The sequence below is a fragment of the Protobothrops mucrosquamatus genome, unplaced genomic scaffold (genome assembly GCF_001527695.2).
Source record: "Protobothrops mucrosquamatus isolate PMUCROS unplaced genomic scaffold, P.Mucros_1.0 scaffold_83, whole genome shotgun sequence".
NCBI lineage: Eukaryota > Metazoa > Chordata > Lepidosauria > Squamata > Viperidae > Protobothrops > Protobothrops mucrosquamatus.
Window position 1 is genome coordinate 21,118 of NW_015386159.1, and position 16,252 is coordinate 37,369.

Consider the following 16,252-nt stretch of genomic DNA (forward strand, 5'->3'; position numbering starts at 1 on the left):
TGTACGGGGACCAGGCCTGAGTCAAGAGGAAAGGAGAGAGGCAAAGCTCCGACGCTCCTTCGCCGTGATTCCTTTTCGCACCATGCTCCAAGTCAGGGGTAGGCAACCTTGGCTCTTTTATGACTTATGGACTTCAATTCCCAGAATTCTTGAGCCAGCATGGCTGGCTCAAGAATTCTGGGAGTTGAAGTCCATAAGTCATAAAAGAGCCAAGGTTGCCTACCCCTGCTCCAAATGGAAGCCATTGGCTCGGCTGCCCGAGGAGCGGGGGGGGGGGGGGGGAGACACGGGACGAAACTGGGAATCGGGAAGGCCTGCCTTTTTTTTGCAACAACACCTGGAGGACGACCGGGGGGAGGGGAGGACGAAGAAATCTTGCAATTTCAAGGAATTCAAGGAATCCTGCAATTTTGCCAAGGAAAGGGGCCTTCCGTCCCGAGAGCGGTTGCGCCGGTGAGCCGCTTATGGAAGCCAGGCTTCGCGCTAAGAAAGCAGACGACGAACCTTTTCTGCGTCAGGAACGAGGAGCTTTTGAGGCTTGTTTTGTTTTTGCAAAGGTTTTAAGGAAAGCGCGGCCACGGGGGGTCGCAGTGAGAAAAACGCAGCATGAAACCTGCCCTCTTCCGTCAAAAACGAGTGCTTAGTTGTCTCTCTCTCTCTCTCTCTCTCCTCGTTTCTTCCATCCCCCCATCTTGTTGCTTTCCCCCCAACTGGCCCGCCCAGCCCTGCCTCCGCTTGCCGCCCTCTTGACGTTTTGGCTTCGGCTCAAAAGGAAAGTTGGCAAAGCTGTTGCCTGGAGGTTGCCGCGGAAACGAAAGTGGCCGGTAGCTGCATTGCCCTTTTTTTTTTTTTAATTGGAGAGCCGAGCTTGTTCCACAAAGTCCCAAGGGTGCTTTTTCAGGAGGCAACTGGACTTTCTGTTTTTTTCCTCTTTGAAAACGTTTCGCTTTTCCTCCAAGAAGCTTCTTCAGCTCCACAAAAGGTGAGAGTTTTCTGGTCCTTTCTGCGCCTGCCACTGCCCTTCCTCCCGCCGTTGCTTCCTGATTTTGAGCGACCCAAAGGGCTTCAGAGAACAGCTAGCTCACTTCTTGCGGTTCGTGGCAGGGAAGGCTGCCTCTGCTCTCTGTGAGAACTAATGGGCGTCCGTGCCAAGAAAGTTATGTCGTTAGCAACTGCCACAAATGAACCCTCTCTGCATTCATTTGCTCGTGCTGGGTTTAATAACCCCGCTCGCCCATCACCTGTGATTAACAAACCTCAAACAACCGCAAAGGGAAAAAATGGAGAGGGCAAAAGGCACGGTTTACCACAAATAAAATCATAAGCCACTTTAAGACTGAAGAGATTGGCCCGGTGCTTTGCTTTAGCTCAATGTAGCTTAACCACTGTGGTTTTGTAGACCAAAGGTCATGCATTTGCATCTGCGGGAGCCCAGCTTTCTAGTAATTATGATTCAATCTGTGTCTTGTAACCTTTTTCCTGCCAGAGAGCTTTAAAACATAATCGATGTACACGCACGGATCTTATCTTTGGACTGGGCTGAAGTACTTGGGAATGAAATAAGAAAATATCATGAATCCCAGGATAAATCTGCGTAGCATATTATGGCTCCTGGTGGAAAGATTTAAAATTGGATTATGGTTTAATTACATTGGTATTAATTATTGCTTTAAATTAGCCTCAGTTGGCTTCTAAAATCTTCCTCTCAATAAAAGACATCTTCATTTTGTTTGACAGAGGATGAGCAGAAATGGACACAAATTAGATTTTGAAAAATTGGCAACAGCAGGGTAGTATAAAATATGAGTACTGATTACACTTGGACTAGACTAGACTTTTAAATACTTGCTGACTTAAAACATAATTGCATGAATGATGGTGAGCAAATATACTGGCTTAACTTTTTAAAATACCAACAAGTTTAAAGTGAATAATCTTTCATTAGTTTTACTAAAATGCCCTTTGAGGGGAGGTTGTTGTTTTATTTTTAATTTATTCATTGTATGTATGTATGTATGTATGTATGTATGTATGTATGTATGTATGTATGTATGTATGTCAGATAATGGACGTGTTTTTTTCCCCAAGCATATTTAAACTCAGTTACTGATAATTGACCCAGTACCTACACTGGAAATTAGTTCCAAGCTTCCATTACCCATTCTCTAAGTCAGGGGTTCCCAACCAGGGGTGCGAGATGATATTCCAGGGGATGCGAAAACTTGGGTTTTCAAAATTATAGTGTATATGCATAATTCATTGCTGTTATTTCAAACTTTTGTAAGGGGTGTGAGAATATATCAGAAGCGTTCTAGGGGTGTGGGGTATAAAAAAGTTTGGGAACCTTTGCTAGTCTAAGTAATACTTTCTAACATTACTTTTGAGCTTCCATCCTGTCACTATAAGAGATAAGTACCGTATAAGAGTAAAACCTTTTTTAAAAAAATCATAAGAAATACAACTTTATAATTATATGTTTCATTTTATTTTTGCCTTTAGAAATGGAAAATACATCATTAAGGATAGAATCTGAATACATAAAGAATCTTCAACAGCAAATTTATTTCCTTGAATTGGAAGCTAAGTTTCTATATCCTATGTATTTCTGACTATGGTTAACTAAAACCTAGGAATTTAAGAATAATAAGGGTAGGATATTCAAAATATTATTTGTAATATTGGAGTTAAATATTTTATTAATGTGAAAACTGAATGAGAATTGGACAGCTATTTTCTATTTTAAATTTTAATTAAAGTTATTTAGTTAACATTTCATCCTTTTGCCTTAACTTTTTATTATTACTCGTGAGCAGACTAAAAAAGCAATTAATACTCAGCCTCTCCTTGCATGTGAAATGGAACATATGACACAAAATCTACAGGTAATTTTTATCTCTTTTTGACAAACAATGCCAAAGTAATTCTTTGCATATTTACTTAGTGGGTTATCATTAGAGGACAATAAAAAGGCTACTGTAGCTTCTTCCAGCAGTTTCAGAATGTATTTGTCAATTGAGGACTTGCTATCAAAAATGAACACATAAGGAAAACAGGAGGCTAACAAATGCATTTGAAATATATATATACAGGTAGTCCTCAATTTACAACCAATCACTTAGCAACCAAAGTTACAATGGAACTCTCCAACCGATCATATGACCCAGTTCTGAGATTATGACATGACCACATTTTGGATGCTTGGCAACTGGCCCACATTTGCAATGCCTTGTGGTCACATGATCACTATTTGTAACATTTTTTTTCTGGAAACTGGCATTTACTTTTTGTTTTTGGAAAAAACAGCCATAGTAATCAATGAATTTGCTTAATGACTGTTGCATGCGATTAACAATCACCACAAAAAAGGTTGTAAAATTGAGTCTGATTATTTGATGACCCACTTTACAACTTTCATAACTTACAATTAATTGCTAGGCCCAATTATAGTCAAAAGTCAGAGTACCTGTACGAAAATATTTTTCAATATTACAATATGTGTAAAATCCCAATTTATTGGAACATGCGTTTAAAATAAACTCCTTAAGATACTGAACTTTTCTGTTCTTTCAGTGTAAATATAACTTTATAAGTCACAGTATTTTATTTTTTTATAGACATTACAGTGTAAGGCTAATGGCCTTGAACTGGAGATGAAGCGAAAGAAAGATGGTTTAAACATGCTGAAGATGGAAAGAAATCAACTTAATAGCCAAATCAGCATGGCTAATGGTAATATTTTTTTCAGCATTTTCAAAATAATATAGATTTGGTGCTATCTGTTCCCATAGTACTATTTTTTTAATTTAATAAACATTTGGATTTTTTTGTTGACTTCTAATTTCTGGGGGGGGGACTCTGAAAATTTTATTGCAAATCATTTCCATTACCCTGCAAAAAAAAACCCTCCAAACTCCCCTACTGAAATCACTAAGTAATACCACTGTAGCTAGGGAAAAAAGATGTTGCATATGCCAACCTATGGTATTATTCTTTTGCAATGAGAAATAGCCGAAGAATAAGAAACTCTACTAAAACCATCCAAGATACTTGAATCTCTAATAAATTCTAATAATTACTGTGCTTGAAAAAAAAGTTGTTTTCTAGATAATAGTATTGTAATCACTCTTTCCTCTGTAAGGTGTGCAGCATCATGAATTTATCACCAAGGCTTAGCCTTAGTAAAGGCATGCTAAAGATTATTTTAAAGAGCTAGTATTTTCAATATCTTGCATATCCTTATGTTATTTAGCAAATAGAAATATGTATTTAAACAGACAATAAAGCCAAACAGCAAATATAGAAAGGAAAAGCAGACGAAGACAGATTTTTAATCTCACTCTAAATTCATAACATAGGATACATCATTCCAGTATTATATAGTTTGTTGAAACTGTTGACTGCTAACAATAACCATTTAAAAAAGACAAATAATATTTAAGCTTCAGATGACTGGTTTTTTAAAAAAATAGCACCATCCTGTGGTAAATTTGTATATTATTGCTTTAAATAATATCTTCAGGAAATAGTATTTTTTTTTCTTGTTTTCAATTAGGCCAGTGGTTCTCAACCTGTGGGTCGGGACCCCATTTGGGGTTGATCGACCATTTCATGGGGGTCGCCAAGCAAGGCTGTCTGCCATTTTTTTTGTCCGCCATTTTTTCCCCTTTTCCGGCGGGTGCCTTACCTCCCTTGGGCTGGGCCAGCTGGTGGTCGGCCTGCTCTATCTCTGCCGCTTGCCAGCTACGCCTCGGCCGGCGCAGGGGGCGGAACCACGCATGCGCGGCGCTCCCGGGCAGGGAAAGTCCTCGACTTACGACCGGTTGGGTAGTCCTCGACTTACGACCGGTTTAGTCCTTGACTTACGACCGGTTTAGTCCTCGACTTACGACCGGTTGGGGTCGCGGCATTAAAAAGGTTGAGAACCACTGAATTAGGCGAAACAAAAATGCTAAAAGAAAATATTCATGTGTTGAATAACTGATTATAAATTAGTCTCCAAAAGGCAGTTCAAATACAGAAAGTGGATGAAGTAAAATCTGTTCCCTTGATATCTAAATAATATGGTCTTGTTTGTTGAATCTTTGGGTTTAGAAAAGAGGGAGCCTTATTAAAGCTTTCTTCTAGAGTAGGGGTGTCAAACTGCCGGCCCGTGGGCCGGTTGCACCATATGGAGACCGCGCCCACTCCAGCTCCAGCAATGCAAAAAAGTTGTGATACGTTGTGACATGTCACATGACATGGTGAGTTTAACACCTGTGCTCTAGTCTAGAGCATGGGTGTCAAACTCGATCGCGTCACGTGATATATCGTGATGTATCACAATGTTTTTTGCGTTTGTGGAGCCGAGGTGGGCCTAGCCTGGATATGATGCATCTGGCCCGTGGGCTGCCAGTTTGATACCCCTGCTTAGCCAGAATCAGTCTACAAGCAAGTCAGATGTTACTGACAATCATGTGTGTCAATTTCAGAAGAAATTGAGAAAAATGGTGTTCTAAGTGGTGGCATTGTACAGACTTGTGTTATAAATCAGCAGCTGTTCCGGTAAACCTGAAATGCTTATTTAACCATGATTTATTAACTAATCCACAATTATCCGAACTTAGATATCACACCTAGATTTAAATATACAAACCAAATTGTAACTTAGAATGATATATAGATGTAAACATAAGACACCAGATGAATAGCAGCTCTCATTCACTACTACCTTGGCCGCCATTTTTTGTAACATCTGACCCTTTGAATTGTTTTCAAAGGTAATTCTGAATATAGTAATCTAACTGATGTGGTCATAGGGCACAAGTTATGGTTGCCAAGATATTCTGGTCCAGATATGTTCAACTGGCATATTCAGTTGAACAAAATACCCCAAACACAACGTCGAGGGTTCTGTGGTGAGAGGTTTTTCCGTGGACCAGAGGGGGTATGATTTCATGTGCTCCCTGCATCCCCCAAATGGGGCTTTGCTTGTTTGCGCCACCCGGTTTCTGGCATGTCATGGATTGGTGCCGGTCCATGGACCGGGGGTTGGGGACCCCTGGTCTAGGGGATGGCTGTACACAAGGTGGAATTTCTCAAAGAAAGTTGGATTGAGAGATGGCTTCTTCAAAAGAGGATGCAGCATCAATTCTTTCAAGGCTAGAAGTCCCACACTCTTTCTAAAAGAAGCTTTAGCCATTCACCGCACCCCTTGCCTATCTAAAGAAACCTAAAAAGAGATGGAACTAAATCACAGATAGGGTATTTATATTACAGAGAATAAAATTTTCTATTTTGTTGATATTGTTGAGGCGCCAACAAGTTCCAAGGCGCCAGGGTTGCATCAAACAACTTTGTGGATTTCCATGATTTATTGATTATACCCACCACAAGGTAAGAATCATTGGTTAGTACCACCACAGGTGTTTTTCAGCTGCTATAGGATCTTTTTTTTTTTGCTGCAACAATCTACCATAGCTATTCTTATGAAATCAATCAGACAAAACATCCAGCTTAGTAATTTATTTCACTATGAATAGATAAGATAGGCAGTGTGCAAAATAAACTATTTATTCATGACAAAATGTTTTTGTCCATGGATTCCATCTCTAATTTGTACTATTTTTTTTGAAGTTTTGAGTTATGTTAATCTACAACTATGTTAATCTGATCACAGTTGGAGTGAGCTTTTATTAAAAGTATGAAAAGCATTACTTATCTTATGCAGGCAAAAATTTCTTTATAAATTCTACTTTCAGAACAGCATTTAAAAGAGAAACAGGGTTTGGTAGAGGAAATCAGACAATGGAAGAGAGAGAAAGATGAGCAAATCTCTGCAAAACACATTGAGATCTCATACGCTAAGCAGCAAATGGAAGAGCAACAAATGAATCTGAAAAACAAAGAACAAACTATCCTTATGCTAAAAACAAAGGTATTGGTTATTTTATTCATAATTTATTACCAGTCCTAATATATTTGATCTTTTTTTTCTCCAAAAAAGTAATGTATATACAGGATTAAGAGCTGGGAGACTTTATTCTATATTTCACCTACATAATAAGGGTATGCATTCATATGCATGCATAATGGCCATCATTGTTTCTGTGCATCTCTCAAGCCCTCTGAGGTTGGCAAACTTGGGAAACAGGAACCAGTTGGATTTCTGGAAAGATGTTTATTGTGAATAGTGTGTTGTAGTGAGGAGTGGGAGTAGACTGGGATGCTGAGGGAACAAGCTGGACTATCTCAACAGCAATGGACAGAGTGAGATATGGTGGGGATCTGAGGGTGGATCATACTTTCAGACATTGGGTTTGCTGTTTGCTGTTCTGTTGTCCATTTCTTGGCTTCCACCCTATGTGCCAGGCGATCAGATCCTTAGGAGTTCTGGAGTTCTGCTTTGTTTTTGAATGCCAAGTTGATGTATAATGAAAGCAAAAAAAAACATTTCTTGGGTAGGATTCCTTCTACTTCATGTCATCAATGTTCAGAGGCACTTTTTGACTAGGGAAGAAACATTCCTCTAAACACACAAGGTTCCTTTACAGTCTTCTGTCTAAGACAATTAGAAGAAAAGACTTTCCTCACAAATCCATTGAAAGCAAATTCTGACATCTGTTGTGGTCCATCATATTCTATTGTTGCCACACATTTTTTCCTCGCCTATATAAACAAGTCTATTCTTCCTCCCTTCTGCAATACTGCAAGTCATGGAACAAATGTTTTGAGAAATGTGACAAGAGAAGCAGTACATATTCTGCCTCTTCTGAGATTTCTCCAAATCATCATTAAGAGAGTTGTTAGAAGAGAAAATATTTTAGTTCTTTGATAAATCAGATAGCACACACTATATAGCAGGGATGTCAAACTGCCGGCTCACGGGCTGGACATATCACGCAGAAGCTGCGCCCACCCCATTGCCGGCAATGGCAAAACTTTCCCGATATGTTGTGCGACGTCACGTGACGTCGCGAGTTTGACATGTGTGCTATATAGTATGCAAGGCTCCTAGGATCCATGGTAGCAACATACTATCTTATTTTCTAAACTGAACTGGGCACATAATACCAAACATATCTCCTTGGAGGTTTTGTATAAACAAACAAGAATGCAATCCTGTATTTTCCTCTCTCACTGCAGGGGTATCTCAGAGTTGTTATCCTGGAAAAACAGATAGCATTATGATGAAACCTATCTAGATATTCCTGCTAAAAAGGTTCCTTCCTTCCTTCCTTCCTTCCTTCCTTCCTCCCTCCCTCCCTCCCTCCCTGACAGGTTCATAAAAGTTATTTCTAAGACCCAATTTTAGATATATGAGTATTTATTCCATGAATCTTGTTCAGTGAGGAAATGTCTCTTAACTATTTTTGAACTACAGTTCTGTAGAATATTTATCTGCTACCACATGTTATATTTAAACAAAGGTGACGCAACAGTTAGAACGGCAAAAGGCAATGGAGTTGCAGCTTTCTGAAAAGAAAAAGCAATGCTTGGCAGTGCAATCTGCAGTACATGAATTGGAAGAAAAAATCCTTAAGAAAACAGCAGCAATGCATGAGCAAATTACTCATGAATTACGGTACTAATTAATGAATTTTGGAGAAAATGAAGGCTAGGTAAACTAATACCATATTCAACCTTGCAAGTATTTATAAATGGTGCAAACCCATACTTAAATTATTAATTTGTGATAGTATTAGTGCTTGAAGCGTAGAAAAAATATTCATTAATGGTTCCTCCCAATGGATTTAGCATATTGAGGTTTTTGTCTGGAGACTTGAGTAGGAAACTATGTAAATGTTTGGAATGAAACCTTTTCAAGTAGAACTCTATAATTACAGAATTCTCTTCTGAGACTATCACATTTTACATTTTTTGTGATGGTATTTATTTATATGACTGGCAAAGGAAATGTGTTTCAGGGGGTTCTGAATCTGATTATATTATGTTCTAATTATTAATCTATGAAGCTCTGTTACTTTATTTGTTTTATTGATTTTATTTTTGATATTATTGATGTGCCTTATTTAATAGCTTTGTTTTGTATTTTAATTAGTGTGAAGTTGCTTCAGAATTCATTGACTAAAAAAGTGATATATATATATAATATAGTCCTTAATGACTGTAAAAATCTGAATCCCGGGCATATCTGTTCAATAATATACAATCCTCGAACTCCGGGAGAAATATAAATCAGCTGTTTATTGTTAAAAAATTTAAAACAATAAAAGCAACTATTTACAATACTAAAACAAACTTAGATTTCGCTGATCCACTATCAGCATCTTCAGAGTGAAGTGTTGGGGGTGGAGAGATCTCTTATAAGCCTTGATAACCTAGTTTCTTACTCATTGACCTTGTGATAGGGCCATTCGTCCTGACTGACCGTAATTGCCTTAACTGTCCCGCCTCCCCTTGTTTGCACTCCAGTTCCACAACTTCTCTCCCTCCCCTCCTTATCCATCTTCTCCTTCCTGGTGTTGTTGCCGTTGGTGTGCCTTCTAGGCGCTAGAAACTAGGTTATCAAGGCTTATAAGAGATCTTACCACCCCCAACACTTCACTCTGAAGACGCTGACAGTGGATCAGTGAAAGCTAAGTTCAGCCCAGGTTCGAATCTCAGAAGGGTATGTCTGGTTGAAAAGAACTAAAAAGTTCGAAATGGCTATTCCAGTTCTCCCTTAATTCTTTGTTAGCAATCCAAATTTTGAAATATATATTTATTAAAAATAACATTAAAAATAGAAGATCACTTTGTTGTCTTTTAAATATATATATAGTTCTTCAGGCTGGTGTTTTCAGCTTCGTGCTTCTAGGAGTAATGTGTGATCGCAGCTGTTTCTTCCTTTTAACTGCCAGTGGGGTTTGAACTGATTGGGTGGGAGCTTGGCTGTGTTCTGATTAGGTGGAGGTGTGTTCTGATTGGTTAAGGGGCTTGTCTGTGTTCTGATTGGATGGTGGGTTGGCTGTGCTCTGATTGGATGGTGGGTTGGCTGTGCTCTGATTGGATGGGAGAGTGTTCTGTTTGGGAGGGGGCTTTGTTGTGCTCGGGTTAGTCTGAGTTGCAGGGGGATTTGAGATGGTGAGCTGCGTTGCTGTTGTTTGGCTTCGTGTTTGTGGTCGTGCCACATCTTTATGGTGAGTGTCAGTTTGCTTCATGTATGGATTGGAGGGGTTTGACATCGGACAAACCAACAGAAGAATAAATGCACGCATTGAAGAACACAAGAACTCAGTCAGAAAAGAGGAACCAACTTCTTCCCTGGTCCAACACCTTAAAGCCACAGGACATAAAATTGACTTTAAAAAGACCAGAACTATCGCCAAAACTGAACACTTTAACAACAGAATAATCAGAGAAGCTATCGAGATAGAAAAACGCCCACACAGCATGAATAAATGAGATGATACCTCCCACCTACCAGCCATTTGGAAACCCGCCCTTATTGGCAAACGAGTTCCTAACACCAGACCCACACTCACGAAGACCACACAGGATGTCACCACCACACATCCACGCAAAAAGCAAACCCAAACCCACACAGATGATGAGGCACGACCACAAACTAGAAGCCAGTCCACAGCTGCATCATTAGCCACTTTAAACCCCTCCAATCCATACATGAAGCAAACTGACACCCACCATAAAGATGTGGCACGACCACGAACACGAAGCCAAACAACAGCAAGCTGAAAACACCAGCCTGAAGATGACGAATGGGACTTCGTTGAAACGTCGCCAAGACACTTCCAATTTTACGCGGGAGAAAACCCGAATAACCAAAGACCTACATAGATAGATAGATAGATAGATAGATAGATAGATATAGATATAGATATAGATATAGATATAGATATTCATTTTCCCAACCTAGCTACATGTGTCATACATTTCTGTCTTCTTCAACAATAGATAATTGTCATAATCAAAATTAGGGACAATGAGAATTATGGCCTATGGCATTAGGTTGATAGCAAATTGTGGAAGATATATGTTTAGATCGATATTCTCATATTTTTTAATTACTGTAGGAATGAGATATCTTTTCTGCACCATCAAATTCATGAGCGGGAGCTACTGGCAGAACAGGATTGTCTCTTACGAAGTAAAATAGCGGATGATTATGCAGCTTTGACCAAGGAAAATAATCTCTTGCAATCCAGGTTTTTGGAACTTGTCAAACAAACAGACATTGTAAGAAAAATAACAATCTCGTCCACAATAAGAATATACATATCTGATTGACAGTATGTGAGGAAATATACTGGCTTCTACTGCTTTTGATTTTTTTTTTTAAAGTGTGCTTCTGTTCTAAATAGGCCAGTTGAATATTCATTCTACCTTTTCCTCTCAAGGGACAAAATTTTGCCTACATTTTGTAGACATTTGTGTCATGCAAATGATGTTAATGCTTAAATAATTCTCTACTATAAAAATAAAGCAAAATATAGTATTTTTAAATAATAAAGCTATATGGTCAGAATGATCTAAACACCAGGATACAAGAAGAGTTGGTTAAGGATGTAAGGACTTGCAAACATTCAAAGTGATCTTACATGTTTTCAAAAGACAAAAATCCTACACTAGGATCTCAGTGGGAAGATTATTATACAAGATGAAGAATGCTCTCTTCTCTATTAATTAATATTGTTAACTAGGAACTGCAGCATAGTAAAATGGGATCAAAAGATAAAGACTGGATGAGCCTGCCTAACAGAGGAACTAACTTAAAGTAAATTTAGTTTCTCACATTCATACATTTTACTTTTGAAGAGGAAAAATCTCATCAGCGCATCCCCTGATGACATAATACATCACATTTTGCTCACTGTCACCTTTTTTTACTCTCTCTTGGTCAGAATTCTGCCAAGTACCTTTCTGGGCACAGTTAACAAATGTATTTATTTATTCAATTTGTCTAGCTGCCCATTTCAGATCAATAAAATTAAAGATTATGTATTAGCTTTTTCTATATATAACCAATCACTTCTAATCACTGGGGATTATTGTGCTGTTTTTGCAAATATTAAACAACTTGCATAACCATTCTATTACAAAACCAGACCTTTATATTTCTCCAAGTGCCTCAACTGCAGTAGCAACTTTACTGTTTTTTGAAAGCATTTAGACTTTTTTACTATTTTTTCTGGGACACTAGCATTTATAACATTTATTTGTTTGATACTTTATTATAATTCTCATGTAAATCTCTAAAATACTTATTCCAGCATTCCCTCACTTCAATTTCATCTCCATTTATTTCATCATGTTATTTACTTTGCTGGAAGCTCCATGTTTAGCCTTTCACTCCTGGTTTTTTTTCATTTCCATCAAAGTTACCCTGTCTTTTTTGCCTCTTCTACTCTTGACTGTTTTTGACTACATTCTTTGAAATGATATTTTTCTTTATAAAGACATGATGCAATATTATACATATGATTGTAATCTTTCATCCTAATGTTTTGCATACATTTTATGATTTTATAGATTTTATTCATACACATCTTTTACCAAAATCACCTTTCTCACATTTAGAACGTCTCAATTCCCTTTCACTATGAACAAACAATTATTTTGCCATGTATACACACGAATAGATTTATGGCTGACCTATTCAAAAGAACCCAACTTCTCTTAAGGTTCTCATTTATTCTTGGGTTTCAAAATGATTCAGTCACTTTTTCTGTACTCCCTCACTTTATTTTCACCCATCCATGCATATTGCCTACCTCTTTTTTCTGGATTGCAATTTATTTCCCAAAACTTCATCTAACACAGAAAATTGCCTGCTGCAAGGCTCCATTATTTTATATAGCTCTAAATATCTTGGGTTGACTGGTGTGCTTTTAAAAAAAATGTACCTGTTTCCTTTGAAACTTCATGAATAACTCACATTTCCTTATTTGTAGGAAAGAGTTCTCAAGGAAGAAGTGTATACAACCCATTCAGCGAGCATTGTTCAGTTTCTGACAGTGAAAGATCAGGAAGAGCATCTGCAATGTGAGATTAAGAGATACCAAGACCTTCTGGAGCAAGAAATGAGCACCTTCCAGGAACTTGAAGATAAGGTTGAATGACTGCATAAAAACAAGAGTTATACTGCCTATTAAAAAAAATAGCAAAATCAGTATTAGGCCAATTCAGATATCACAACAAAATGTGTATGATCTTGTGTAGGACTTAAAATATGACTTTATACAACTAGCAATCAATTCCTTACTTATTTGTGTAGAGAACAGCACAGGAATCATTCCTTGTATCTTTAGTAAATAAAATACTTCAGTGTGATGGGAAATGGGTGCCTGACATTTTGCTGCTACCAGCTAAACAGGGCTATTATGCTAAATGATCACTAATTGGATGTGTTATAAAGCAGACCTAGTTTGAACTTAATGGTTAACAAATGCAGATCCTTACCCTGTATTTGTATGTGTAATGGTAATACAGGAATATGATGCATACTGGTAAGTACTTAAAGATAAAGTGTAAAGATAACCCAGCACTTAGTTCAGTGACAGTCTGTGCATATCAAATCCTGCACTAGCGCTTAGTCATTTTTTTTTTAAACAAAATCCTTTTAAAGCAATTAGAAGCATTTTCAGAGAATAACAGATGGGTGCAACTGAGTCAAAACATTCATTTCCTACGGCTGATTTTTCCTTTGCTTTTGTGTTACAAAGAAGCCAGATGCTTGAAAACATCTAGTTCTCCTCTAAGGTTCAACATCACGCCAATATTATATTCTTCACAGATTGCTTGTTTCTGAAACTTAGTCAATAACTTTTGATCTTCAGAGGGTCCATTATTCTCATGATCAATATTCAAGCCCTTTGATGGAATGGGGAAGCAGGAGGCAGGCCTTCTGATGGCATCAGAGAGATAGGGAGGTTGCTCATCCAAGGTTTTTTTATTGATTTTCTCTAGATTTTCTCTTTTTTTTTTCTCTGTTGTAGCGATGTACATCAACTAAACAATTATGGCATTTTTATTTTCATATGTTTACATTTCTTAAATTTCTGCTTCCCGGTTTTTTATTTCTGTTGTTGATTTATTCTAGATTAGCATGTTAGAAAAAAGAAGCACAACTGTTGATTTAAACATTGCAACATTAAGCAGCCGAATAGCTGAAGTTAGAGCTATGCTAGAAAAAGAAGAACAAGACAACATTGAACTAAAAAGAGAGAATTCTCTGCTAATTGATTTTGCATCTAATCTAAAAAAACAGGTGATTTCTTTTATCATTTGTGAAAAGAAATTGGGGACAATAAAGAACATCTGTAATCAAATTAGAATGCTATGGAAATACTATTCTTACATGTACATGTGCATGCACATATGTATACGCCTTGCATTCACATGCACACACTACTTATAAATAATCTCGATATGTTGTGGCATGAGATTTTATATAAATTCCACTTAAGAGGATATAGGAATTAGATAATGGTATGCTGAAATTGCATGAAAATACTTAAATCACAGAGGAATTGATGGAGGAGCTATTATTATATCAAAATATTTCACAATCTACCCAAAAAGATAAAGGTATGGATGCTTAAAAAGAAAAGTAGTATTTTGTATTGTATTTTAAGCTTTTCTACTAATTTACATTTCATCCTTTTATCAAAATTAAATTTACCTGCAAATATAATCTCTTTTCCTATGCTAGTCAGTTGAAGAATAGAGCTATGCTTTGTTTTTTTAAGGTCTCTCTCTGAATCTGTTTTTGAAAACATCCAAAGTAATTTAGTTAATGAAACCATCTGTAATGTACTGGAGAAAGTGTTAGGGTTTGCAGATTTTGAAACAAGTACATGACAAAAGGGAGAAAAATAAAAGGGATAAATTACCGGTATATTTCGCTATTAATTTATGAGGAGTTTAGTTATTACTATAAAACCAAACTATCCATTTAAGTTAAAAATGCTGTTTATTAATGGAATTACAGCCAGGATCATCTCTTTTTTTAAGAAAAAAAAAATAGCACAACGATCCAGTCTGAATTAGGATTAATTTGAGGGATAAGGAAATAATCTTTTCCACTCAATGACTGAAGGTATTATTCACCAGTTTAGCTCTTTCCCCTTGTTTTGATACAATTTGATTTCATACATACAGCAATTGGAGTACAAATCTAAGTCTAGTTAAAATCCTGTCTAGTTTTCCATTATTGCAAAATACTTTGGGAGAAGCTCATAGTATCCTTTGTGTAAATTGTTATGACAGAATACAACAACTGACAGAACTTTTTCTCTTATACTGTTTTCTTGCTGAAAATCATTATTTTTACAATGCTGTCATTGGACCACAAAAAGTACTATTTGCAGCAAGAATAGCTGCATTTGAAGCAAATGACAAGTTAAAGACAGAACAATTAAGAAATATAGTGTAGGCACCTTATGCTCTCTCCTTTGGGTAAAGTAGGTTGGCCTTAAGAAGAATGTATTTTTACATAATTTTGACATTTTTCTATCTTCAGCTTGCTGGAAAAGAAAACAGTCTACTGGAGGCATCAAATAAGATGTTGGACCTGGATGAAGCAATTTCAGCATTAAAAATGAAGCATACATTACATCAATCTGTTCAATCAGATAAATGGGACAAAATCTCTAAAATGGCAAATTCCATGAAGAAACTCAGCAACTCAGTGATGGATATTATTGATAGAATAGGAAAAGAATAATTGAGATGTTTTAATGAGCTTTGATTTCATATGGGAAATGTTGAATTATGTATGATTTCATAGAACCTGAAGAATTATTCTTGAATTATGTCAATTTAGTCATGTTGATTATTCTTTGAAACACGACTGTACACAGAAGGAAGATGCAGTGGTATATGGGAATGACTTTGGGAGGTAGGAGGAAGACCCACAGAAGACCCACTTGATCTAGTCAAATAAGCAATGGTCAGATAAGCAGCTGAGCTCTCAGAAAGAATGGGGGCATGGCACATTTTAGAAGGGACTCTTTCTAGTTTCTTGAGGTGTAAAGAAAAAGGGGGAGGAGATGTACATTCAGGTTCACAAAATTCTGTAAATTTAACCTTACAATAAAGATGGAGTTGGTATTTCTGGGTATGCTTCCTATCTGGACTACCTTGCAGGGCTGAAATAAGATGACTTTGAAATTTAAACTTTCAAAAGCAATTATAAACTTAAGCATAATCTATATTCACCTTGTAAATATTTATACATTTAATTATTGCTGGTGAAACAATCATTTAGAGGATCTTTAAAAATAATTATAATAGCTGAGGCACAATTGATTTG

The 16,252-nt window shown here is 37.1% G+C and overlaps 1 protein-coding gene across 1 annotated transcript; it reads left to right on the forward strand.

Annotated features, from left to right (window-relative positions):
- Nucleotides 1-938: 938 nt before the first annotated feature.
- LOC107285872 (kinectin) lies at nt 939-16,050 on the forward strand. The gene is made up of 10 exons (XM_015814138.1): nt 939-982; nt 2,500-2,590; nt 2,804-2,882; nt 3,615-3,729; nt 6,738-6,913; nt 8,406-8,560; nt 11,013-11,175; nt 12,891-13,049; nt 14,039-14,206; nt 15,461-16,050. Exons 2-10 carry the CDS (start codon nt 2,502-2,504, stop codon nt 15,662-15,664), a joined length of 1,308 nt encoding a protein of 435 aa, XP_015669624.1. The 5' UTR covers nt 939-982; nt 2,500-2,501; the 3' UTR covers nt 15,665-16,050.
- Nucleotides 16,051-16,252: the final 202 nt, after the last annotated feature.